General features: G+C 39.2%; 1 protein-coding gene and 1 non-coding gene across 2 annotated transcripts; one reads left to right on the plus strand and one right to left on the minus strand.

Moving 5' to 3' along the window:
- CLUL1 (clusterin like 1) lies at window positions 1-25,623 on the plus strand. Its single transcript, XM_060121790.1, has 7 exons — window positions 1-112; window positions 1,271-1,419; window positions 6,273-6,440; window positions 8,349-8,781; window positions 12,838-12,975; window positions 21,325-21,539; window positions 25,435-25,623. Exons 1-7 carry the CDS (start codon window positions 7-9, stop codon window positions 25,621-25,623), a joined length of 1,398 nt encoding a protein of 465 aa, XP_059977773.1. The 5' UTR covers window positions 1-6.
- On the minus strand, window positions 6,082-6,157 carry TRNAE-CUC (transfer RNA glutamic acid (anticodon CUC)). The gene has a single exon. It is a non-coding gene; the product is annotated as a tRNA-Glu (tRNA).
- Window positions 25,624-26,316: the final 693 nt, after the last annotated feature.

The raw sequence follows: 26,316 nt of genomic DNA on the forward strand, positions 1-26,316 counted from the left end.
GGAAACATGAAGCTGCCACTCTTGGTGTTTATTGTGTATCTGCTGTGGTTGAAAGATTGTCACTGTGCACCTACGTGGAAGGACAAAACTGCTATCCATGGAGGCCTGAAGGGTAGTGTTTGGTTTTTTTATCTGCGCTGTGTCCCGTTTGCCTGTTTGCATGTCCTGCTGGCATTTACGGTGATTTACAGTTGAGAGATAACCGTATTCAGGATGCCCTCTAGTTTCACGGTGAGATGTTCTCCAGGCACTTAAGCCAAGTAGACAAGACGCCAAGCATCTGGATAAAAATAGAAAATTCCAAATGCGTCTCTGAGAATGGTCCACATATCCAGATGTTTGCCATCACAGAGATAAAACTTGCCAACGTTTTGAGTTGCATTGCTTGGTCTCATCCAGATGTTTGGTGTCCTCTGAGCACAGTTTTAATGAACAGTGAAATTCTTTTCTAGCATTTGAAAAATTTAAACAATTAAAGTAATCCATGCAGTTATTCTTGAGATAGTGAAAGAATGGGTTATAATGACATTGAATCTGGTTGGTCTGTGCTCATTAACTTGTGGCCTTTGCTTGATGAGATATGCTTTGAGTACTTAACAGGAAAATAAATTAGTTTAAACGTCTCTTTTTTGGGAATCTGTAATTAAATTTGGAGGCCAGATTAAGCTCCTTTGGTGGCCACATTGGCTATTGTGAAGAGAGAATGACAAACCATGAATTTCATACTCGCTAAAGGCTTATTAAAGGGGTGTAAGAGATGTCCAGTAGGTTATTAAAGAATCTTGCATTATACAAGATGCTTTCTAGGTTTTATGCCTCCTGGGAAGGTAACTGAAGCTGAAAGAAAAGGAAATTGTTCACTCTGTTTAAGGTTCCCAGTTGGGCATTTAATATAAATTGTCTGTGAAGAAAATTCAATGTTTTCTTCTAATATAAACACACTTGAGTTTTAAGGGAAAGAAAAACAATTGGATAAATGAAAACAGGCCCTGAGGAAAATGATAAGAATAGGGTTAAATGAACTCTGACTTGGCTAGCAGTTCAGAAGTGAGGAACAGAAGATATCACCCGGGTGGTAGCCATGTCCATGTGGCAGCTGACAGCCCAAATCATTGTGATCTGCTTTCAAAGTTTGATGCTGCTAAAAAAAAAAAACAATTAAGCCTCTGCTGGGGGAACATGAAAAGTTGGTGAACTCATTGTGTTCTGATACATTGTAATCTGATCAGATCTCAAAAGAAAAAACTACAACTACATCGTAATCTTTTAGGTTTTTCCAAGGCTGGGAAGATAGATATAGATGAAGAGGTGAAGAAGGCTTTGACTGGCATGAAGCAAATGAAAATCCTGATGGAAAGAAGAGAGGAGGAACATAGCAACCTAATGAGAACCCTGAAGAAATGCAGAGAAGAAAAGCAGGTACAGTCATTGAAAATCACACCTGTCCTTAACTATATCTGGACCATAAATAGTGCATGTCTGAGTGCACTGGAGGAATTAATTATTTACCCTAATCATAGATTTTCTGGAGAGCAGTCCTTACTGGAGGAAGAGTTTGAAGAAAATTTCAAATTTCTTCAAAGAAGATATTCCTTGTAGATCAGGCCTTCGCTGGCCTCCAAACTCAGGAATTTGGGGGATTTGGCTTTGTTTGGGAAGTGCTGCTTTCTTAAAAATGCTTTACTGGTGCCTTTTGAGTTGGGATATTGTGTCAAAAGTGTTTGGGAGTTTTTGGCTACATCAGTGGCCTCCAAAGTTTTTTTCTTTCCCATCCCTATTACCATAATTATTGTTAGCATCCACTCCTGAATATATGCATTTTAATTTATTTATTAAATTAGACACATGAATTGCTACCGTTATTATCTCAAGGCACAGAATGGGACCATCATTAGCTTGGGTAGGTGTAAGTCCATATTTCAAATCATCTAGATATTTTGAAAATATTTTAGCTTATTGCCAAATCTGATTAGATCATCATATTTTTACTGACACAAGGCCAAAGAGCTTGTAATGAAAAAGTGGCAGCCCTGTCATTTGCTTCTTATCTACCTGAGCTTAAGTTATTCATATTTTTTAATCTGCTGGGGGTATTTTTCAAGAAACTTTTAAAGCCTCCTGTTCATTTTGTGAGGGCTAGTTTAGTTAAAAGTAGTTAAAAAACATCATTTACCTGAGTTCTCTTAAATGGCAAGTCATTGCAATTGGCTCCAAGTGAACAGAGAGGCAACCAGTGTCTCTTCCGCAGGGTCCTCACACACAGCTAGCCACACACAATGGCCTGACACAAGCACCAGTGCATGTGAAATACTACATCAGCCTCATCAATTTTTTTAATTCAAATACCTTTACTTAATAGTTGTTGTCCAAACTATGTATCTTATCAATGGAGAATATACATTATATTCAAATGTCTATGGGCCATATTAAAAACTGTTCATATGTTACAGTATAAAGCTCAATACATTTCTAAATTATAGACATTGCATGGCTCATAGTTTAATATCATTAACCATTAACATAACACTCAGAACAGTTAAAAAATTTTTAAATTTATTTTCCAACATACCCTTATAGAGAATATCAAAACTATAAAAATAATTTGGAAAATATTTTAAATTTTAAAATTGGGAGTAAATTACTTTTAAATTTTATCTTCATGAAAACATTTTTAATTATGGTAAAATATGCATAACATAAAATTTGCCATCTTAACCACTTTTATGAGTACAGTTCAACAGTATTAAATACATTCACAGTAATTCCCTGGTGGCGCAGTGGTTAAGACTCATGCTCCCAATGCAGGGGTCCCGGCTTTGATCCCTGGCCAGGCAACTAGATCCTGCATGCATGCCGCAACTAAGACCAGCGAGCTGCAACTAAGACCCGGCTCAACCAAATAAATAAAGAAATATATATTTTTAAATGCACTCACATTATTGGACAACCAATCTCCAGAATTCATCCCATTTTGCAAAACTGAAACTCTATACCCATTAAACAACTCCCCATTTCTCCTTTCCATAGTTGATTTTTAAATTTAAAAAACACAAATACAAGTTCTAATATCTCTTCTGTAGACCTTGATCTACACCTAGACCTGTAGACCTATAAAGTTGGGGGTTACCAAGCTCCGGAGCTGCTGGAATTCACGGTGGCCACTGGGTGTCCCCTGATCCATTGGAGCAGGGCTACATCACAGGCTGGGACCCCAAAGCTGTAGTCAGCCTGTCACCAGCTGGTTGATTTTGCAGCCATCCCTCTCCCTGCACCACACAGGGTCCCTGTCGAGGAAAGGAGATTGCTTGACCAGCAGCTGGAAGCCCTCCTCCCTTTTGGCAGAGATCAAAAGACCTTGAGGAAATGAAAACCAGCTCCTCATGAGGAAAATGTGGAAGCCCCTCTAGGTGTGTTCTTCCCTGGTGGGCTTGTGAGTCTGGCCACCGGGAATAACCACACTAGATATCATTCACAGGCCCTTTATAAAACACATTATCACCTGCAGTCCTTCCAACATCTGAGTAAACCATCACTTTCATTTTACAGCTAAGGAAACTGAGTTTTGAGATGTTAATTAATGTGTTGTTGTTGTTGTTTTAAATTTTTGTTGGAGTATGGTTGCTTTACAATGTTGTAACCCTGTCATGACTGACCCAGGACAAAGTCCACTGGTGCTGTGCCTGTGGAAGACCCAGTGACTTTCTGTTTTTCTCCCTTTCCCGGGCCTCCTGGCAAGCCAAGGAGGGAGCACATGCTATGGAAAGAATGCTTGGTGTAAGTCAGGTTAGCAAGTGTTAGTTCCATTTCTGACCCTGAAGAATTCCAGGAGCTAGTAGAATTTTTATTATTTCTTAAGACGTGCTTATTTTATTTTTTAAAAAATCATTGAATTATACTCTTAAGGTTTGGGTACTCATTTAAAAATTCATTTAAAAAAGGAAAAACCGGGCTTCCCTGGTGGCGCAGTAGTTGAGAGTCCGCCTGCTGATGAAGGGGACAGGTTCGTGCCCCGGTCCAGGAGGATCCCACGTGCCGCAGAGCGGCTGGGCCCGTGAGCCATGGCCGCTGAGCCTGCACGTCCGGAGCCCGTGCTCCGCAACGGGAGAAGCCACAACAGCGAGAGGCCCGCGTACCGCAAAAAAAAAAAAAAAAAAAAAAAAAGGAAACACCTGTTTAACCCTGAGTTTCCCTCCCTAAAATTATTTTCAATCTAAAATAAAGGATACTTCACACAAATCACGAATTGACAAATATGGGGTGGGTGCCCCCAAGTCTCCCAGAACAAAACACATCCCATCCTCAGGTGATCCAGTGTAATCTCGATCCTCCTCATCAGCTTCTCCCTATTTATATTTAGTGGGAGCATCTGAAACTTGCTCTTACTAAAGTGGGAAACCCTAAAGCAGCTTCAAGTGATTCCCCACACCCCACACCCCCATCCAGGTTTGTGTGGGACTTTGAACTGCAGGAAGAGAGTTCTAAGTATGGAATCTATCGCTGGGTGGGACATTTAGGGGGAAGCAGAAGGCATGGACAAGGCATTCCTAAACCAGAGACCTTCTTCATCCATGGCAACATTTCAGTACCAAAACTTGGGCCATGTGATTTGATCATTGGTTCTTGTTACACTCTTGGAGGTGAGTGGAAGGAAATCAGATGATTACGGACTATGTGCCTTGCTTGCTCATCTCACTTAATACGAAACCTTAAGAGGTAGATCCTACAGTTATTCCTATTTGCTAAGAAGGAGACAGGGGCTCAGAGATGTTAAATAATTTGCCCAAGGGTCCACAGTGAGTGTAGTTTGTAATTGGAAATATTGGGATTTCGGTTTATAGTGACAATGGGCAGAATATTTAAAAGACTGATTGAGAAAATCTGGGCAGTACTGTTGCCTGTCCTGGTGAGGCAACCTTTTTGAGAAGTTGTTGGATTCCAAAATTGTTCTGCAAAGCCCAAAGAGACAAGTTAAACCTGTCTGGATCACGAGGTGCATTTGGCGGACTGGAGCCCTGCCAGGTTTCTTAAGTGGGACGTAGCAAATGACACCCAGCTTAGCCCCAGGATTCTACCATGAGAGCAGCTGAAAAAATCCGAGCCCTGCAGAGGAAATGTGGGGGGATTGTCAGTGCCCAGGTGTTTCTTTGGACTTAATATGCCAGGAAAGGGTGATTTCTTTTTCTTTTCCCGTAGGTAAAAGTGCATACTACATTGGTGTTAGAAACTGTGCTCCCTCGTGTTTTTTTTCACTCAAGGGAGTCTTCATCCGCTCTGAGGCTTTCTCCTTATGGACAGGTCCATTATATCCCCTAAATCCCCTGAACTACTTCTCAGGCCTGGAGGGAGCCGGTCTGCAGAAGCCCACACTTGCAGGGAGACAGGGGTGGGGGTGGGGTCTACGTGGGGCTGGCCTGGGGGGAGCTCTGGGGGCAGGGTTGACGTTCTCAGGGACAGGTGTCACTTCTGCTGGGCGGGACCTGGCCGAGTACAGCAGGCACCACAAGGGGGAGTGCTTGGAATGTGGATGAGAAGAACGAAGCCCCTCAGAATACAGCATCTTTGCCATTAGAATGCAACTCACTACAAGAATTGTGATATACAGTACACAGGAATTTGATATACAAGATTTGATTTGATACACAAGAATTGTGCTTCCTTGCAGTGTTTAAGAACATACAAAAATTAAAAGCAGCATAAATGAAGGAAATACATGTATCAACTTTGTAAGCCTTAAAAACCCATCTTCCACATCCTTCAAGGACTAGAAGTGAATACAGACAAGTAAACAGATCAGTTACAGTCATTCAGCAGAGATGGGGCTGTGTCTTCACTGTTGCTTCACCCACAGGCAGTGAATGTCCATCCCATAGCAAGCACTCAATAAATAGCTGTTGACTGTACGAATGAACAGGTGAATAAGAACTGCCTGGTCTTCAATAGAGATCAAGAAGTGCTCTTAAGTTAACAGAAAGCTCCAGGGTAGAACTGTCAGATGCTAAGGGCTTGAAGAAGGAATGAGGTTTAGTATTTTTTGTTTTTGTTTTAATTTTTGGCTGTCCCACAGGGTTTGTGGGATGTTAGTTCCCCGGCCAGGGATCGTGGAACCCGGGCCCTTGGCAGTGAGAGTGCCGAGTCCTAACCACTGGACCACCAGGGAATTCCCAGAGGTTTAGTTTAGAATACGCACATTTTGTAAAGAGTGAAATCAACCAAGGTACAACACATAGAGTCATGAAATGGAAATAGGGTGTGTGTTTCTACTTTTTAATTAGGAGGCTCTGAAACTTATGAATGAAGTTCAAGAACATCTAGAAGAGGAAGAAAGGCTATGCCAGGTGTCTTTGACAGGTTCCTGGGATGAATGCAAATCTTGCCTGGAAAGTAACTGCATGAGATTTTATACAACCTGCCCAAACAGTTGGTCCTCTATGAAAAACAAGGTAAGGGAAAAATAGAGCTCAAGGTTTCTAAGTTCTTAAGGTATGTGCTTCAGCTTACTTTTAAAAATTAACTTATGTTAATATTTAGAATAGATATAGATGATCTGATGTTGGCCTTTTGCAACCTAGAATCTAGCATTCATGCTTATGTATGAATCACTTGTGGATATATAATTTTTAAGTTAGAACAGCCATCCAGTTCTTGCCCTCCCTTTCAGGACACTGTGTGTATCTCTCAGAAACACCCTGACTCTTTCTGCCTTGTATTTGTTATTTATGAACACATTCCCACTAGATTGTAAGCTCTTTGAGGGCAGGAACCATATCTTATCTGCCTTCATTTAAGCATTGTAGGCATTCAATAAATGTTTGCTGAACTGCATTCTGAATAATAGTATTATAGTCTCTGATTTCAACCTGCTTTAATGTTTTCTCTGGAGGCCAAGCCTTTGAAGGCGTCCTCTGCCTCCTGAGTCTCTCCTTCAACGGGCTTGCCCTCTTGTGGCAGCACACACATGCCCGTGCACACACGTACCCACATTCACGTCCCCTTTACCCCAATCCATGCACATCCTGTAGGACTGGCATGTTTTCTTTTTTGTCCTCTTTGGCTCTTTTCTGGGCAGAGGGAATCACAGAGGGTGGTGACCTGATTAGGATGAGCTCTGACCCATAAAAGGCTCCTCTTCTCTTGGCCTGAATTTCCCTTCCCCTTCAAGAAGTGGGCTGAGTAGGCAATGCAGAGAAATTCCCCTCTCCATATCAGAGCATGCAGTAATCAGAGTCTGCGCCTGGCTTGGCAATGCCTTCCCCAATTACAGAAGGAACAACCCCTAGGATAATTCATATGCCAAGTTAATTTGCCTCCACTGTTAATTGCATCTGCTCTATTTTTATAGTGACTCTCTAACATACCAGAGTATACTGGAATGAGCACTGGCTGGAAGTCAGGAGCTTTGGAGACCATTCCTATCTGCACCTTTTGTGTGACCTTATGACAATTTCTTGGGCCTTTGAAGTTTCATTTTTGTGGCTGGGTTCAGGTAAACAGAAGCTGGCAGAGGGAGAGGCAGATGATCCACCCAGATTACTTTTTGAGAAAGGCATGAGTCTTCTAAGAATCCCTGGAGAATTCTTTGAACAGCCCTTGAGCAGGGGTGGGGAGTGCTCCCACAGTGATGTTTGATGGTTGCTACATTCCAAAACATACAACAGGGTCATATCACTATCATACAAGGGCAACTGTGTTCTGGCACGAACTTATGTGTCACATAGATGAAGTAGAACATGGTGTGACTGCTGGAAGATCTCCCCCTGAATGGGAAATTCTATAATTAGAGCTTCATTCCTTTGACTACAGCCAAGGAGGGCTTTGATCACCGGTAATATGTAACATCTCGAAGTAACCTATTTAGCTGTATTAAGCATCTATAGTTCAGTGTGAATGTATTGATCTTTTCCCTGGACTAATTTATGAGATGAGAGAGAGGAGAGCATAAAGACATGAATAGCATGCCACTGAAGAAAAAAAAAAAAAAAGAACTAAGGCAGAGGTGAAAGACAAGAGCCTTCTTCACAGTTTTCAGGCTGCACGGTCTAAAACCATGCATGCCAACCAGTACATCAGGACTGTGGCTTGTCAATAATATTGAAAACTTGGCCTTCTTAGGCCTTGGTAGACAAACAGAAACCAGGAGGAACTTCAGGCCCTATTTCCATGGTCAAAGCCAAAGCCAGGTACATGAATGTTAATAAATTATCTTAAAGTGGATCACCTTTTCCTAGTTTGCCCAGAACTGTTCTTGATTTGGAATGACTACTTGTAAGTTGACATAAAAATTCACAATAAAAAAATAGTCCAAAAGAAAATCAATTTATTTCATTTCTGTCCCCCATCCCACCCCACAGCTTGAACATTTTTTCGGGAAGATATATCAGTTTCTGTTTCCTTTCCATGAAGATAATGAAAAAGACCTTCCCATCGGTGAGAAGTTCGTTGAGGAAGATGCACAACTGACCCAGATAGAGAACATGTTCAGCCAACTGACTGTGGATGTGGGATTTCTCTATAACAGGAGTTTTGACGTCTTCAAACAGATGCAGCAAGAATTTGACCAGGCTTTTCAATCGTATTTCATGTCAGATACAGACTTCATGGAGCCTTACTTTTTTCCAGCTTTTTCCAAAGAGCCAGCAAAAAAAGCACATCCTGTGCAAAGCTGGGACATTCCCAGCTTCTTCCAGCTGTTTTGTAATTTCAGTCTCTCTATTTATCAAAGTGTCAGTGCAACAGTTACTGAGATGCTGAAGGCAATCGAGGATTTATCAAAACAAGGCAAAGGCAAGTATTAAAAGATTATTTAGATATCTGTACTAAAGTTGAGTTTTATTTAACTTTGGAAATGGTAGCCATTTCTAAGTCATTGTACAATGTTTCTGAGAGTGATGGTTTATGGATGATCAAAGTCTCACAGCCTCTTAGAAAAAGCTTTGAGGTCTGCCAAACACTAGCCTTCTCCCGTCTTTGTCGAGAGCTCTGTGGGGCTGTTCTCTATTTCTAAAGCAAATTTTCAAAGCTGAGAAAGAAAATGCTGGTAAGGTGAGAACTTGAAAAAGACAGTTGCCTCCTTTATTAAAACTCAGGCAGATGCTTGGCTCTATTCTGCTTGAACACCATGGGGTTTCTTTAAAATCAGTCCAGGCTCCTCAACTTCCAGTTTGGGGAGAAAGCTTAGTGCCATGTAAAACCAGGTCATATTTAGTGCCTTCCATGACCTCCTCTGCATCGCTACTGTAATCCCTTAGATCACATCTTTTATGCACAAAACCAGAGAAAATACTCAGAGACAAACCCAAGACTGTAGAACTTTCTGTAAATGATAATAATCGCCTTCTACCAATACCACTCATGCCCTCTGATATTCCATATTGGAAAAATCAATGCTGCTTTATGTTGTTAAGGCAGAAGGAGGTAACTTCTTTGGGCTTCTGTGGAGAGCCTGGGTGGCAGCATCTCAGAAATGAGAGTTGCCGTGGGGGCCACAGGTAGAATCTGTGTTTCCTTGGACATATCTCTATGGAACATTAACTCAAGGACAGGGATGCTCTTCTCTAACAAAAAATGAAACGGGCTCCTTCTAGAAATCCCGCCAGTTGTGACAACATGGATGAACCTGGAGGACATTATGCTATGTGAAGTAAGCCAGACACAGAAGGACAAATATTATATCCCACTTACATGAGGAATCTAAACTAGTCAATTCCTTCCTTGCACCACCATCACCTCAGTGATAATCTAGAGATCCAGGGTCCCCTGCAAGTGCAGAAAGTAAAAACAGCAAACAAAAAAAGCCTTTGTTACACCTTTATACTCTTCTCTCTCCAGTGTCCCTACCCTAACCAGACAGCAAGTTCAACAGATTCTCTTCCCAGATGAGTACATGAGGACAGTTTATCAAAAATAGGCAGGCAGGGGCTGTGGGGTATTTGCGTGTAGTTTCCATCACTTTTCTGGACTGGTGGTAGGTGAGGAATAAACCTATTGCCCCTAGAAAATCCACCTAATGAGAATAAACCTTTGCTCTTTGCGGTAGGCAGAATAATATAATAGCTTTCCAAAGATACCCAAATCCTAATCCCCAGAACCTGTGAAAATGTTGGGTTACACAGCAGGGGAAAGTAAGGTTGCAGATGGAATTGAGGTTGCTAATCAGCTGACCTTAAAATAGGGAGAGTATTTGGGGTGGTCCAGGTGGCTCCAGTGAAATCACAAGGGATCCTAAAAGTAGAAGAAGGAGGCAGAAAAGAATCAATAGAGACAGCCTCACGAGACGAACTTGTCCCTACGTTGCCAGCTTAGAAGATAGAGGAAGGGGAACAGGAGGCAAGGGCGGGGGGTGGCCTCCAGACTCTGGAAAGGCATGGAGATGGATTCTGCCCTAGAGCCTCCAGAAAAGAACAGCCCTGCCAACACCTTCATTTAGCCCACTGAGACCCACTTCAGACTTCTGACCTATAGCACTGTAAAATAATCTATGTTGTTCAAACCACTAAATCTGTGGAATCTGTTACAATAGCACTAGGAAAGCTGCCTCCTGTCAATTACAGTGGTTAATATCTTCTGAGTGTAAACTACATATCTGGCAGCCTTCACAGATAGGCTTTATTTGTCATGATCATCCTAAGAGCCAAAATTAGAAAAGTAGCTAAAATTGAATAATGAACACTGTTAAAAGGAAAAAGGTGATAAAAATATGAAATATCTTGCTTAATATATTTTTTAATTTTATTGAGTGTTGTTTCATTTTAGTCTCCATATGAAAGAATTTCTTTCCCACTTTGTTCTTTCTAGACTTCAGTTGCTGACTCTGTTGAAACAGAATAAGATAGCTTTTGCAGTTGTCCTCACTTGGCTTACAAATCCCTAGAGAGAATAGATGAGATCCATTCAGTAAAACTGTGGTGTAGTAGCTTCACACAGTGCTGGGTGCTGGGAGCTGGGAGTTCTGGGTTTTAATCCTGCCCTGGAGAATTTTGCTGTCCTTAATTTTCCCATGGGGGAAACAGGCAAGTTGGGAGGGTAGATGATTTACTAGAAGTAACTGCCTAGAAGGGCCCTCAGGCTCTGTTCTGGCATGGCCGAAGGTAGGCGATGGGCTACTCTCATGAGTATAGCATGGGGAATTGGTTCAGATAGCCCTCAATTTGCCATCCTTGAATATGCCAAGTATTCATCTAGATGCTGTGAATAAGCAATGATTATGACAGAGATGACACAGCCCCTAACTTTTAGGAGTTTAGTCCAGAGAAAGAAAAACAGGTCAGTGAACAGTTGCACTACCATATCTTAAGTGAAATGACAGAGGAAGTTATGGAAGAATGACAAGATTAAAATGACAAGACCAAATCCCCTCTCTCAAAGGACTCAGAGTCTAATAGAGAAGACAAAATTAACAGCACATAATGCAGAATTGCTCTACAGTAGAACTCACAGGGGTTCTCTGGGGTGAGAGGAGATGCCACTAAATCTATAGGGAATGGGAGAAAATGACTCCTATTCAACCAAGGGGATGGCTGCCTTACCCACCAGATGATCTAGCAAATGCCTCGTAGGTTTTTAAACAATAAACTTCACATTTTTTGTTTGTTGCTTTTGGCTGTGCCACGCGGCCTGCAGGATCCTAGTTCCCTGAGCAGGGATTGAACCCCTGCCCCCCTGCTGTAGAAGCACAGAGTCTTAACCACTGGACCGCCAGGGAAGTCCCAGTAAACTTCACAATTTATCTCGAAATGTTTCATTTTTTTAACATCAAGGATTTAATATAACAGAATACCATCAGGTTAAAACTTAATAACAAATTTTTCCTAATGTGAAACACTCAATTGGGAATTGTCAATTTGCTGTTGGATGACTTCTTTTTACATCATTTTTATATGGATGAGTAATTATTCCAGGAAAAAAAAAAGTTTCTTAAAAGTTGATCTGCTTTAGATGTTTTCCTAAATCTTTGACGTACTGTTTATAACATTATATATGTGAAATGCAAAAAAGAATAGCAATAAATACCTACCACCCAGTTTAAAAAACAGACGTTTCCAATATCTTTGGAACTCCAATACACATTCGAATTACAGCTTGAAAAAATTAAAATAATTACTAGAAAAAATTTTAATAGAAGCCCAAAGAGAAAAGTGGCTTACAATTCCCTATCTAGTTAACCCCAATGATATCAGAAATAATAATGATAAAAATAAGACACACTAAATTTAAAATAATTTAAATATACAAAGGAACAAAAGAAATGAAAGCTGCCTTCTCCCACCCCATCAAGTCTCTCTTCCAATAGAGTTACTATGAATAATTCCTCATGATTCCTTCCTGAAAATAAAATTATATGCATTAACCTCTGTGTGGGGAGTGGGGTTTGGGGGAAGCAAGTAGTAATAATAGTAATGATGAGTAATAATGACAGTAATGAGACTGCTGGATTAAAGGATACATGCACTTTTTTTTTTTTTTTTGCGGTACGCGGGCCTCTCACTGTTGTGGCCTCTCCCGCTGCGGAGCACAGGCTCCGGACGCGCAGGCTCAACGGCCATGGCTCACGGGCCCAGCCGCTCCGCGGTATGTGGGATTGTCCCGGACCGGGGCACGCACCTGTGTCTCCTGCCTCCGCAGGCGGACTCTCAACCACTGCGCCACCAGGGAAGCCCGATACATGCACTTTTTAATAGATGCCAAATTGTCCTAGTAACTGGTTGCACCAGTATGCACTCCTACGATTGAATACAGAACAAAGATTTTGCAAGTGCTGGTTAGAAAGAGAAATGACATTCTACATGCCTTTAAAGTTCAAACTCTCTAACGACACTGATGTGAAAATGCTGTTACTTGTAGACTCCGCCCACGGCGGCCTGAGTAGGACGGCATCGCCTGTGCGGGGCCGAGGGCTGTGCGGAGAGCTTCGCCAGAACTCGTCGGAATGTTTCCAATTTCACGCAAGATGCCAAAAATGTCAGGATTACCTACGGGAAGGTAAATGATCATTATGTTCTCAGGGTTTCGATTGTATTCTGGTCAGAGGTCACAAATCTCGCTTTTACAGGCATCGTGGATTCATTTGCTTCCCTTCAAGCTCTTTTTGGCGTGCTCACTGCCGTCTGGGGGTGCTCAGGGCAGGTTTATAAACGTTTATTATTCAAAAGTAGGTCAACTTACTTTTCCCCTTTTAAAAATTCCCTCATTATTCCCGTGAAAAATTTTTATGGTTAAAGACCAAGCGAACACTCTTGTGTGCAAAAGAGAACTCAGCAAATTAGGGTAACTTCTTTCTTCTTACTGCAGAGAAAGAAAACCACCAATGAAGAAATCTTCAAAATGTGTAAGCAAATTTTTTGCCAAATAAGTTTTTTTTTCAAATGGCATTAACTCTTTCCAGATGGTGGGTTAATTACTAATTAGTATTTAAATACAGATAGTAGCTTCTCCTCCCAAGCCCTGAGCAGCGCGTTTCGCCTCCTCCCAGATCTGATCAAGAGCAGCTTTCATTCCTTCCCCAGGTGAAAAATTCTCTCCACCGGCCCTTCCCCCTTTCCTCCGACCCTCATGTCCCTTCTCCTCCCCAGCTGAAGTCACTTCCCAACCGCTAGGGTCTGAACGCAAATTTTCTTGCAAAATCCAAGAAGAGCTTTTGATTCCTGTGCTTCTGCTTTTTACCTTGCCAAAGCCCTAAGGGAAGGAAATTCTAAAAAATGTGGCTAAGATTTGAAGCAAGAGATTGAATATACACTGGACCTTTTTATTAGAGCAGATGAGGGTCTTATTTCTTCAGAATTGCTCCCTGGGTGACTTTCTGCAGCTCTGTTTCATCATTTGGAAAATGAAATTAATATAGCTACTTCACACAGGTGTTTTGAGGATTAAATAAAATGTCTGAAGTACTCATGATTCTCATTATTCAAGTGTTTGTTTTTCAAGTCACAGTTACAAGGTTGCATAAGACAACAGAAGTTTTTACAAGAGAAAAATATACACTAATATACTGACCTCTTACAAAAATAGTCCCACTCAAACATGCCACCTATGTATCATTAACTTCCTTTAACTTCCAGTTAAAAGCTTTGAAGAATAATCTCTCCCTGATTGTCATAAGATAATAGAGAAGATGGGGGGGTGTGTGTGGGAAGTGATTGAAAGAAGGTGATTGAAAGGTACAAACTTCAGTTACAAAATAAATAAGTACTAGGGCTGTAAGGTACAAGATGATGACCATAGCTAAAGCTGCTGTGTGATATATAGGAACGTTGTTAAGAGAGTAGATCCTAAGAGTTCTCATCACAAGGAGAATTTTTTTTTCTTTTTATTGTATCTGTATGAGATGATGGATGTTAACTAAACCCACAACAGTAATCAATTCAGAATATATTGTGAATATGTAAGCCAAACCATCATGTTGTATACCTAAAACTTATACAGTGATGTATGTCAATTATTTCTCAACAAAACTGGAAAAAGAAAGACAATATATAAGAAATCAGGTAATACAATATAAACACATCAAATAATCAGTATACATCAAGTCACACAGTATACATGCAGTATAACTTGATTGCTGCAAAGGTAAAACACAGAGGAAAGGCTGTCCTAATGTGCTCCCAAACAATTTTTTTTTTTTTGGCTGCTTTGGGTCTTCATTGCTGCGCGCGGGCTTTCTCTAGTTGCGGTGAGCAGGGACTACTCTTTGTTGCGGTGTGTGGGCTTCTCATTGCGGTGGCTTCTCTTTTTGCGGAGCACAGGCTCTAGGCACATGGACTTCAGTAGTTGTGGCTTGCGGGCTCTAGAGCACAGGCTCAGTAGTTATGGCACACGGGCTTAGTTGCTCTGTGGCATGTGGGATCTTCCCGGCCCAGGGCTCAAACCCATGTGCCCTGCATTGGCAGGCGGATTCTTAACCACTGTGCCACCAGGAAAGCCCTCCCATACAATTTAAACTTTTATATTTTATGATAAATGTATATAGAATAAAATAATAGAAACACGTGTGCCTAATACTAGATGAAGAAATAAAACATTACCAAAATAGATGAAGGGGCACCTGCTGGTGCCCCTTCCACATCACATTCTCTTTATCCCCTTATAAGGAAATCGTTTTGGGGTTTTTTTTCCCTTCCAGTTTTATTGAGATATAATTGACATACAGCACTTATAAATTTAATGATTTGACATCGTGAAATGATTAACACAGTAAGTTTAGTAAACATTCATCATCTCATGTAAAAAAATTTTTAAAAGAGAAAAACATTTTTTCCTTGTGATGAGAACTCTTAGGATTTACTCTCTTAACAATTTTCATATATAACATACACCAGTGTTAATTATATTAATCATGTTGTATATTACATCCCTAGTACTAACATCTTATAACTTGAAGTTTGTAACTTTTAACCACCTTTGTCACCGTCACTGACTATATTCCCCACACTGTAGGAAACTTCTGTTTTGAATTTGGTGCTTATTATTTCCTTGTATTTCTTTTTAAAAAATTTATTTTATTGAAATATAGTTGATTTATAATGTGTTAATTTCTACTGTACAGCAAAGTGATTCAGTTATACATATATACATTATTTTTTCATATTCTCTTCCATTATAGTTTATCACAGGATGTTGAATATAATTCCCTGTGCTATACAGTAGGACCTTGTTGTTTTCCTTGTGTTTCTTTATACTTTTATCATGTGTTTATATATAGCACACATACACACATATACCATCCATAGCAATGTTTTACATGTTTTTAGTTTTTATATTGTCAAAGTATAACTTTTAAGCTTAAAAATATGACTCATACAAGTACAAAATGAGCATGTTAAGATTGATTTAGGGCTTCCCTGGTGGCGCAGTGGTTGAGAGTCCGCCTGTCGATGCAGGGGACGCGGGTTCGTGCCCCGGTCCGGGAAGATCCTACATGCCGCGGAGCGGCTAGACCCGTGAGCCATGGCCGCTGAGCCTGCACGTCTGGAGCCTGTGCTCCGCAATGGGAGAGGCCACAGCAGTGAGAGGCCCGCGTACCGCAAAAAAAAAAAAAAAAAAAAAAATTCAAAAGATTGATTCCATTAATAAGGGAACGAGCAGAATGATTAAGCTGGTTTAAATGAGTACAGGAGAGACTGAAGTATTTACAGTCAAGGACAGAATGTTGAAGTAAGATTGCAAAGTTAGATATAAAACTAGTTGATGTACCGAAGGGTAATAAAACTGTAACTTTTGCAGTTATGATTTCTATCAGACCAAAATAATTTATGTCTCTACTGGACAAAAATTATCTGCAACTTTTCAATCTGTAATTTACATCTAATTTCGTGGAGTCTGGCCCAAATCAACAGTGACCAGTAAATCCAACAAAGGATCATTTCCCTAGAGAATTAAGTAATCTTTGGGTGGACCTCTTAGACAATACTTTATGTGACATTGAAAGGACACACAGCCATTCTTCTGCATTGTTTCCAAGTTTTGGATAATATTTCTTAATAGTATAAATGTTGTCGCTTATGTATTCTTTTGCACCTTGGTGTTTCACTCAGTACAGTTTGGGAGATTTAGTCATGTGAATGCGTGTGTTTCTAATTTCACGAATTCATTGTTGTATGTTAGTCTGTGTAAGCACATTACAATTTATTTATCCATTCTCCTGCTGAAGCACATTTAAGTTGCTTCCAGTATTTTACAAACAACTCTTGTATGTTTTGTCAAACAATGATTTTGCCTCTTTTATCAACATTTAACTCATTCTTTGTTCTAAGACTAAGCATACAGCTGTAATTATAATCTTATATTTGAAAAATATAAGATAAATGAAATATGTTCCAAAACATTATAAATCATTTTTTTCATTATTTACCATACATTTTTGGTCCCAATTTTAAATGGACTCACTGTAAGTAGCTCTTTTCCCATACCAGTTACTGGTACTAGATGTATACACCTAAATTCAAAATAGTAGTTTCAAGATAAAGGAGTTTGATGTGGAATGGTCACAGTGGGGGGGGTTCATCTGTTTGGGTTATATTTTGTTTCTTAATATAGGAGGTAGGCACATGGAATTTATACCAAGGAATGTCTGTCTCCAGCCCAGTTTTTGTTACATGAGACCATATAATTATCAATTAAACTGAATCTCTTTTGAAAGTGATGTAGGCAATATTAATAATTGCTTGACAACCACAGGTATAAACTGGAAACTCTCATAGGCAGAAGGTGATACATGCACACTAGATTAAAGACAAAACAGCCACAATATTTTGCAGCTCCTCCCATCAAAAGCTGGAGTCTGTTTTTTCAACCTGAGAATCTGGGCTCAGCCATGGGTCTGTCCTTAAGCAACAAGATATTGGCAAATGTGAGTGGCTTGAAATGTGCTTGTGAATTAAAGTTGTCCTCTCTTGCTACTGGAAGCCTATCCACCACTGTGTGATCAAGCCCAGGCTAGCCTTCTGGAAGATGAGAGGTCCCAGCCATGCCAGCTGAGACCCTCAAAATGTGAGGGTCTAGACCATCCAGCCCCAGCTGAGCTAGCTCAGACATAAGAATAGTCCAACCAACCCACAAAAACATGAGAAATAATAAATATGTTTGTTGTGCAACAAAAGCTAATGGATGCATATTGTCACATTTCATAAGAGACACCTGCTAAATGTGGGTTTTCTTTCTTCCTTTTCTTGAAACACTCATTCTCATGTCTATACGGTGAGTAAAAAAATGCCTTAAGGTACTGATCATGTGAGTGTATTTTCTTAAGTAACAGCATTAAGATACAGTTCATATACCATAAAGTATACAATCCAGTGTTTTTTAGTATACTCACAAAGTTGTATAACCATCAGCACTATCTAATTCCAGAACATTTTCACCCCAAAAAGCAACTCCATACTCATTGGCTGTCATTTCCCATTCCCCACCCTTTTCCCCTACCCAGCCCCTGGCAACCAATAATCTGCTTTCTGTCTCTGATTTTGCCTATTCGGGGTATGTCATATAAATGAAATCATACAATTTGTGGTCTTTTGTGACTGACTTCTTTAACTTGGCATAATTTTTTCAAGGTTTATCCATACTGTAGCATATCTCAGAACTTCATTCCTTTTTATGGCTGCTTAATATTCCATTGTATGGATATACCACATTCTGTTTATTCATTCGTTAGCTGATGGATATTTGGTTCGTTTCTACTTTTTGGCTATTGTGAATAATGTTGCTAGGAACATTTGTGTACAAGTTTTTGTTTGGACATATGTTTTCAATTTTCTTGGGTATATACCATGAAATATATATGGGTCATATGGTAACTCTCTGTTTAACATTTTGAGGAACTACTAAACTCTCTTCCAAAGTGTATGTACCATTTGCATTCTCACAGAAATGTATGAGGGTTCTAATTTCTCCACATCCTTGTCAACACTTGTTATTGCCCATCGTTTTTATCTTAGCCAACCGAGTGGATGTGAAGTGGTATCTCATTGTGATTTTTGTCTTGTATTTCTCTAATCACTAATAATATCAAGCATCTTTTCATGTTTTTAGTGGCCATTTGCATGTCTTCTTTGGAGAAATGTCTATTCAAATTCTTTGTCCATATTTTAATTTTGTTATTTGTCTTTTTATTGAGTTGTAAGAGGTTTTTTTTTTTTTTTTACATAGTCTAGATACCAAATGCTCATCAGATATATTATTTGAAAATATTTTCTCCCATTCTATGTGCTGTCTTTTCACTTTCTTGATGGTGTCCTTTGAAGCATGGAAGTTTTTTATTTTGATGAAGTCTACTTCATTTCTTCTTTTCTTTTTTTATTTTGGTGTCGTATCTAAGAAACCATTGCCCAATCCAAGGTCACACAGGTTTACGCTTATGCTTTCTTCTAAGAGTTTTATATATTTAGTTCTTGCATTTAAGTCTGTGATGCATTTTGAGTTAATTTTTGTATATGGTATGAGGTAAGGATCCAGCACCTTTCTTTTGCAATTGGATATCCCGTTGTCTCAGTTTCACTTGTTAAAAAACTCTATTCTTTCCTGTGTAGAATTGTCTTGGCACTCTTGTTGAAAATCCATGGACAGCAAAAGTAAGGGCTTATTTCTGGACTCCCAATTCTCTTCCATTTGTCCATATATCTATCCTATGCCAATTCCATACTGTCTTGATTATTGTACTTTGTAGTAAGTTTTGAAATTGGGAAGTGTGAATGCTCCGATGTTGTTCTTTGTTTTCAAGATTGTTTTGGCTCTTATGGATCCTTTGCATTTCCATGTCAATTCTGGGATCAGATTGTCAGTTTCTACAAAAAGGGCAGTTAAGATTTTGATAGGGATTGCATTAAATCTATAGGTCAATTTGTGGAGTATGGCCTTCTTGACAATATTAAGTCTTCCCATTCATGAAAATAGATGTTTTTCCATTTATTTAAGTCATCTTTAATTTTTCTCACAGCGTGTTTTAGTTTTCAATACAATTACAGTTCATTTAAAACATTTGTTCATAAGCATATGGTTCTTTTTATGCTATTGTGAGTGGAATTTTCTTAATTTCAGTTTTGGTTTGTTCATTGTTAGTGTATAGAAATACAACTGATATGTGTATATTGATCTTGTGTTCTGCAACCTTGCTGATTTATTACTTTTTTAAAAACAAAATTTATTTATTTATTTATTTTTGGCTGCATTGGGTCTCCGTTGCTGCAGGCGGGCTTTCTCTAGTTGCGGTGAGCGGGGCTACTCTTCATTGAGGTGCGCAGGCTTCTCATTCTGGTGGCTTCTCTTGTTGCAGAGCACAGGCTTTAGGGCACATGGGCATCAGTAGTTGTGGCACACAGACTTAGTTGCTCCATGGCATGTTGGATCTTCCCGGACCAGGGCTCGAACTCATGTCTCCTGCACTGGCAGGCAGATTCTTAACCACTGCACCACCAGGGAAGCCCTGACTTATTACCTTTAATAGTTTTGTGTGTGTGTGTGTGTGTGTGTGTATGTATTCCTTAGGATTTTTTGTATACAAGACTATGTCGTCTATGGATAGAGATAGTTTTACTTTTTCCTTTCTCATGCAATTGTGTTTTGCACAAAGTTTCACCTTTATTTTAGGGAAATTTTTTTCCACTCTCTAAAAGAGTAAATGAGTGTCCCTTGTAGAATTCTCCTTGCCTAAGATCATGAGGTAACTCACCACCTTCTTCCCCCATAATTAAAAAAAAAAACAAAACTACACCACTATTCTAAAAGTTAACAACTCTAAACTTGCAAATGAAGACATTTTAAAAGAATATCTGGATCTCCTTTCAAATGTATAATGTATCTTGTTAACTGTGACTCTCTTTGTTTTCAAAATATTTTCTTGAATTACTTTTCAAATGTACACTATTGCAAATTTTTTTACCTGCAAGTACAAAGGTCTCCCTTTCCTGAAGATCCCAACACAAATTTTGGAAAAGTGTGAAGGCTGGAGGATCTTGCATTATATCTACATATCAAAAAGAAACAATAACTGATTTTTAAGACTTGAGATGAGGTAGTCACCTAGCTTCTGGTTGGTGGATTCTCCCCCACCCCTATCTTCCTGAAGGCATGGTTTCTTAGTAAACAGCAGAAGACATAGTTGAAAGAGCCTGTGATCTTTTTCTACAATAACAATCTTTTATGATCCCAGATGCCCTAACACATAGACACTTCTGTAGTTTGCAGATAAATAATCTTTACACAGTATCAAGATGCTCATCAACGCAGCTCTATAAATTCCTTTAACCCTGTTTCAGTTCAGAAGGACTGTTGTGCAATAATAACACAGAGCTGCAGAATCTTAGTGACTTGTGAACACAAAGGTTTCTTTCTCTCTCTCTGTCTTGTCAGTTACAGCTTGCATGGGAGCTCTGCTGCACATCTCCTCACTCAGGATGATGGAGCCTCCACCATATGGAGCAAAACTAGTTCCACTGTCAGGGGAGGGAGGGTGATAAATCCTAAACCATTCTTAAAGGATTCCTCCAGCAGTAAGACACATCACTTTGAATATGGCCATGCTCAACTTCCAGGTGGCAGAAAAGTGCAGTCTCCCATGTGTCCTGATCAGAGTATAAGTGAGCAGCCCTAATGAACTTCAGAGACACTATGGAAAGGAAGACAAGGAAAAGGAACATTTTAAATCTTCAGTGTGTGCTGGCTCTGTGAGCAGGCATTCTGCAGTGTTATTTCATTCATGACGATTGTACCTGGCTGAAAACTCACTCAAGGTCAAAAGGCTGGAAGTACAAAGCTTAAGGGCTGGGACTTAAATCCACAACACCCAACTCCAAGTCCCACATACCTTTTTCTTTACCATGTTACTTTCTTCTTTGCTAGACTGTCCTGATGTTCCTAAACTATACACAAAAGTAGATGAGGCCCTTGAGTTGGTCAACATATCCAATCAGCAGTATGCCCAGGTTCTCCAGATGACCCAGCATCACTTGGAGGACACTACATACCTGATGGAGAAGATGAGAGAGCAGTTTGGCTGGGTGACAGAACTGGCAAACCAGACCCTAGGAACCAAGAACATCTTCAATTTCATAAAGGTAATGGAGAGACTCAAGAGCAGTTATGGAGACTAAGTGTGCATACCTTGATTTTTCTGTTAATTTACTTATTAATTACGTCTGAATTTGAAAACAGGCTCTAGAAGGATATTCTACTTCCATTGTGATTGTACTCAGGCTGACTTGTGCATGGTCTTTAGAAAACAAGAAACTCTATAAAGAAAACCAATTTAAAACACAAAATACTTTCTAATCCAGAGATGGCTAATTCTGCTTGGAGCTATAGTGCTGATACAAGTAACCATGAAGAAACCTGGCCAATGTCATTTTTAAGGGAGAAGACTTTCAGGTAAAGCAACTTGAGATCAAAGGCTGACTCTGAAACTTACCAGCTGAATAAGTTTGGGAAAGTTCCAGAATCTTTCTAGGCCTCAGTTTTTCCATCTGGAAAATGGGAATAATAATAGCTACCTTAAAATTAATGTCTGTAAAACAATGAGTATAAGTTCCTTATCCAAAACAAGAGCTCTGTAAATTATAGCTCTCATTAGCTTTTGACACAACAAGCTACTGACTTACCTTGAAAATTAAACACAGTTATATATTAATATTCACATATAGACATTGCTATCTTAAGTTGCACTTATACCATGTCTCCCACTTGCAATCAATAACTCCTGTTGCATAACATAAAATAGGGATTGAATTTCTTCCCTGATGCACCCCCTTCACACACCATATTACATTAATATACAATGCACCAGGCAAGTGATTTCTGATGAGGTTGGTATTGGTGGGCTCCTAAAAAGGCCCAGATACAAAAATCACCGGCAGAGCAATTGAAGGTACAATATTTTGTGTAGCATGTAATGTTAACAATCCCCCGGGATCCCTTTACCAACTCCAGCTGGTGCTGCTGCTAACTGCTCACCCCTGAAATCTTCTCCAAAGGGTTGTCCTTGGGGCCACTTATGCTCCAGAGCTCCCTGCAGGATCAGGCTGAGGCTGGAGGTCACCTGAAGGCCACCTCCCAGATTAGCATCTCCCTCTTCTCTATCTTGCTCGCCTCATCCCCCTAAAAGTTTTACTGAAAGCGCCCTTAATAAATAACTGTGTCAGAATCTCAGGCTCTGCTTCTAGGCAGTCTGACCTAAGACATTCTGTATCCTAGTGATTCACTCTCTTTCAAGGTACAAGGTTGTGGTTTGAGAAATAAGTTTAGAGAGTCACAACCAGCACATTAAACAAACAAACAAACAAACAAAAGCAGAATAGAACACACCAGAAGAAAAAATATTAGAGTGCATTGCATTTAATAAGTCAGATGCATATGTCATGGAACTTTCATTTCCATGATGTGTGTTTATATATGTGTATAACTTATATGCAAGATGTGGTTTATTTTCTTTTTCTATTTGAGTATAGTCGATTTACAATGTTGCATTAGTTTCAGGTGTACAACAAAGTTATTCAGTTATATATATGTCAATATATTCTTTTATATATACATTCTTTTTCAGATTCTTTGCCATTATAAGTTATTACAAGATATTGAATGTAGTTCCCTGTGCTATACAAGGTCCTTGTTTTTTATCTATTTTATATATAGTGGTATGTATCTGTTAATCCCAAACTCCTAATTTATCCCTCTGCCGCCTTTCCCCTTCGGTAACCCTAAGTTTGTTTTCTAAGAAATGTGTGTTTTTGAGTCATGATGACAAATGTGTTTATAACTGTAGACCATAGTCAAAAGGTTTTGAAAGCCACTATCAATTCCTGCTGACTCTCTATTACTTCATTAGATAGATCATTCCCTAGGAGAGTAAAATAATGTGATATATTTGATCATTCTCACAAATATAGACTTTTAGTTTAAAGAGGAAAATTCTTGTAAGGAGTAAGGGAAAGAATAAAATTTTAAGAAAAATTTTAGCAGTGCTTTCAATCTTTAGAAAAGTAGAGCCAATATTTAACTGTTTTTATCGTCGTCAGGATTTCCATTCTATGCTTCAATTTGCTTCCATTCTAGTGGCTCTGAGTAACATTAATTGATTTAACTAAAATTTTTGATATTGATAACAAAGACACTTCTATACAAAAAACTCCATAGAAAATAAAATTATGGTTTTCAATGGTATATTTTTCTAATAATAATCTCTGCTAAAGAGCACTCAATATTTGTCTGGCAATGTTCTAAGAACTTTTCCCGTGTATTAGATCATTTAATACTCTGTGTTCCTATAAGGTGAGTATGATTGTTTTACAGATTCTTCAGATGAGGTACAGAGAAGTGAAACAACTTGTCTGAGGTCGCACAGCTAGTAAATGGTAGAACTGAGATTCAAGGCCAAACAGCTTTTCTTCAGAATCCTTGGACTTAACCACTTTGCTGAACCACTTGTAAAACTTATTTTTCTTTAAACGGCTCTTATTTCATCATGTAATGGAAAGTGCAAATTTGTAAAACAGCACATACTGAAGAGGAATCTTTTGTAGAAAAATATACAAATTCCAGCAGGTGAAAAAAGTTATGCTTTTTAGGTTGTAGTTACATGTTAGCGTTATAATTGTTTATTCAACTAGACGTAAACGCTTTATGCAGTTTTTATGTGTGTGACATGTATCAAAAGGAAAGTTATGTTAGCTTTATAAACTAGAATTAAGAAATCACCAGTGTTGATTTGGCTTCTTAATATTCTGCTTTAGTTTTTTTGATAGTGAAATTTATTTGAACACATTTTCAAAATAGTTCTTTTTTTATATAAATTTATTTATTTTATTTTTGGCTGCGTTGGGTCTTTGTTGCTGTGCGCAGGCTTTCTCTAGTTGCGGCGAGCAGGGACTGCTCTTTTTTACGGTGCACGGGTTTCTCATTGCAGTGGCTTCTCTTGTGGAGCACAGGCTCTAGGCACACGGGCTTCAGTAGTTGTGGCACATGGGCTCAGTAGTTGTGGCTCGCAGGCTCCAGAGCACAGGCTCAGTAGGTGTGGCGCATGGGCTTAGTTTCTCCGCGGCATGTGGGATCTTCCTGGACCAGGGCTCAAACCCATGTCCCCTGCATTGGCAGGCAGATTCTTCTCCTATTTTTATTTTATTTTATTAATGTTTTGGCCACACCATGGGGCATGCAGGATCTTAGTTCCCCAACCAGGGATTGAACCTGCGCCGCCTGCAGTGGAAGTGCAGAGTCTTAACCACTGGACTGCCAGGGAAGTCTCTCTGGCAGGCAGATTCTTAACCACTGTGCCACCAGGGAAGCCCCAAAATAGTTCTCTTAAGGTTACATCAAGTTGCATGTCATTACAGTTTCGTTTAAATTATTAAGATCAAAGTATATGCCCTTGAGAACTTATTAAGAAAGTAAACGACATGCATTTCAGATGACTGGTTCTTACAAAAATCACACATACAACCATAAATTGTAAATTTCCTGTGGAAACTCAGTACAAAACTTGGTACATCACATTAACATTTGTGACAGACAGTAGCGCTCACCAAATATTCCATCTTCTCACTCACACTTTCTTGCTCCTCTTGCAGTTAAGTGGTGCCATGTGTTAAGTTCTGGCCAATGAAATGGGAACAAAAATGAAAAGAGTTATTTCTAGACTGAGATAGAGAAGAGCCTGTGTGTGATTATCCATTCTCTTTCTCTGATGAGGATGTAAAGAAAGCCATGCGTTATTACATGTGCTACAGCACATGTGAGACGATGTTCCTTTCTCAGCCAGGGTCCTGAGCATCTAGGTGGTTCAGAGCCCTTGTAATGGGCATGTAACATGAGTGAAAAATAAATTATAAGAAGCCACTGGAATGCTGGGGCTAACTTGTTACCTCAGCACAACTTAGCCTATCCTGACTAATGTGGTATTAAATTAATGCTGAATGTGTGCTGGAATTTAGTAATCTTTTGTTGTATAATCCTTCTTCTTAGGTAGTTCCAGGTGTTCATGAAGGAAATTTTCCCAAACGAGATGTAACGATGACAGAGGTAAGCATTCTGCCTTCCCCTAATTTCACACTCACCATCCCTCATGAAGAAAGTGCTGAGAGTTCTAACTTCATTAGCTACATGCTGGCCAAAGCTGTACAGCATTTTAAGGAACATTTTAAATCTTGGTAAGCAGAGTGCTTGATTAGGAATTCTTGTCAACAGGAATAGATGATTCATAAAAGGGAAAAATGACAAAACTAGTTTTAAAATACCTTGAAAATATATTCAACCTCATTAATAATCAAAGACATGAAAACTAAGACAAGATAGCAATTTTTGCCTATTAAATTTGCAAATTAAAAAAAACCCTGATAGGATGTGATGAAATGAGAATTCCCGTATGTTATTGCCGGGAACGTAAACTGTTTTTGCCTTTTTGAAAAGCTATTCAATTATACATATCAAGAGTCATAAAATTTCTTTTTGATACATTAATTCCACTTCTGGAATCAATCAGAAGGAATAAATCTAAATTTGAATAAAAGTTCCTACCCCAAGATCTATATTTGCAAAATTATTTAAAACGTTAAAAACAATCTGAACATCTAAAAATAAGAAAATGGTTAAAAGATTATGGCTAAATATGCTCAGTAAGTCTTATGAAGCCATTAAAGATATTTATAAAATTTAAATCATAACATGACAACTACTGGAACAAGGGTTTATTCTAAGCCTATCTGTGAGGTAGATATTATTATTACCCTTTTCCAGAAAGGGAACTTGAGACTCAGGATCCAAGGTTAAATGAATTATTCAAGTCAGCAGGTGGTAGAGCCAAATTTTAACTCAGTTCTCTCTGACTCAAAATTGCCACATTATACT

This window comes from Lagenorhynchus albirostris, chromosome 14 (assembly GCF_949774975.1).
Source record: "Lagenorhynchus albirostris chromosome 14, mLagAlb1.1, whole genome shotgun sequence".
Taxonomy (NCBI): Eukaryota; Metazoa; Chordata; class Mammalia; order Artiodactyla; family Delphinidae; genus Lagenorhynchus; species Lagenorhynchus albirostris.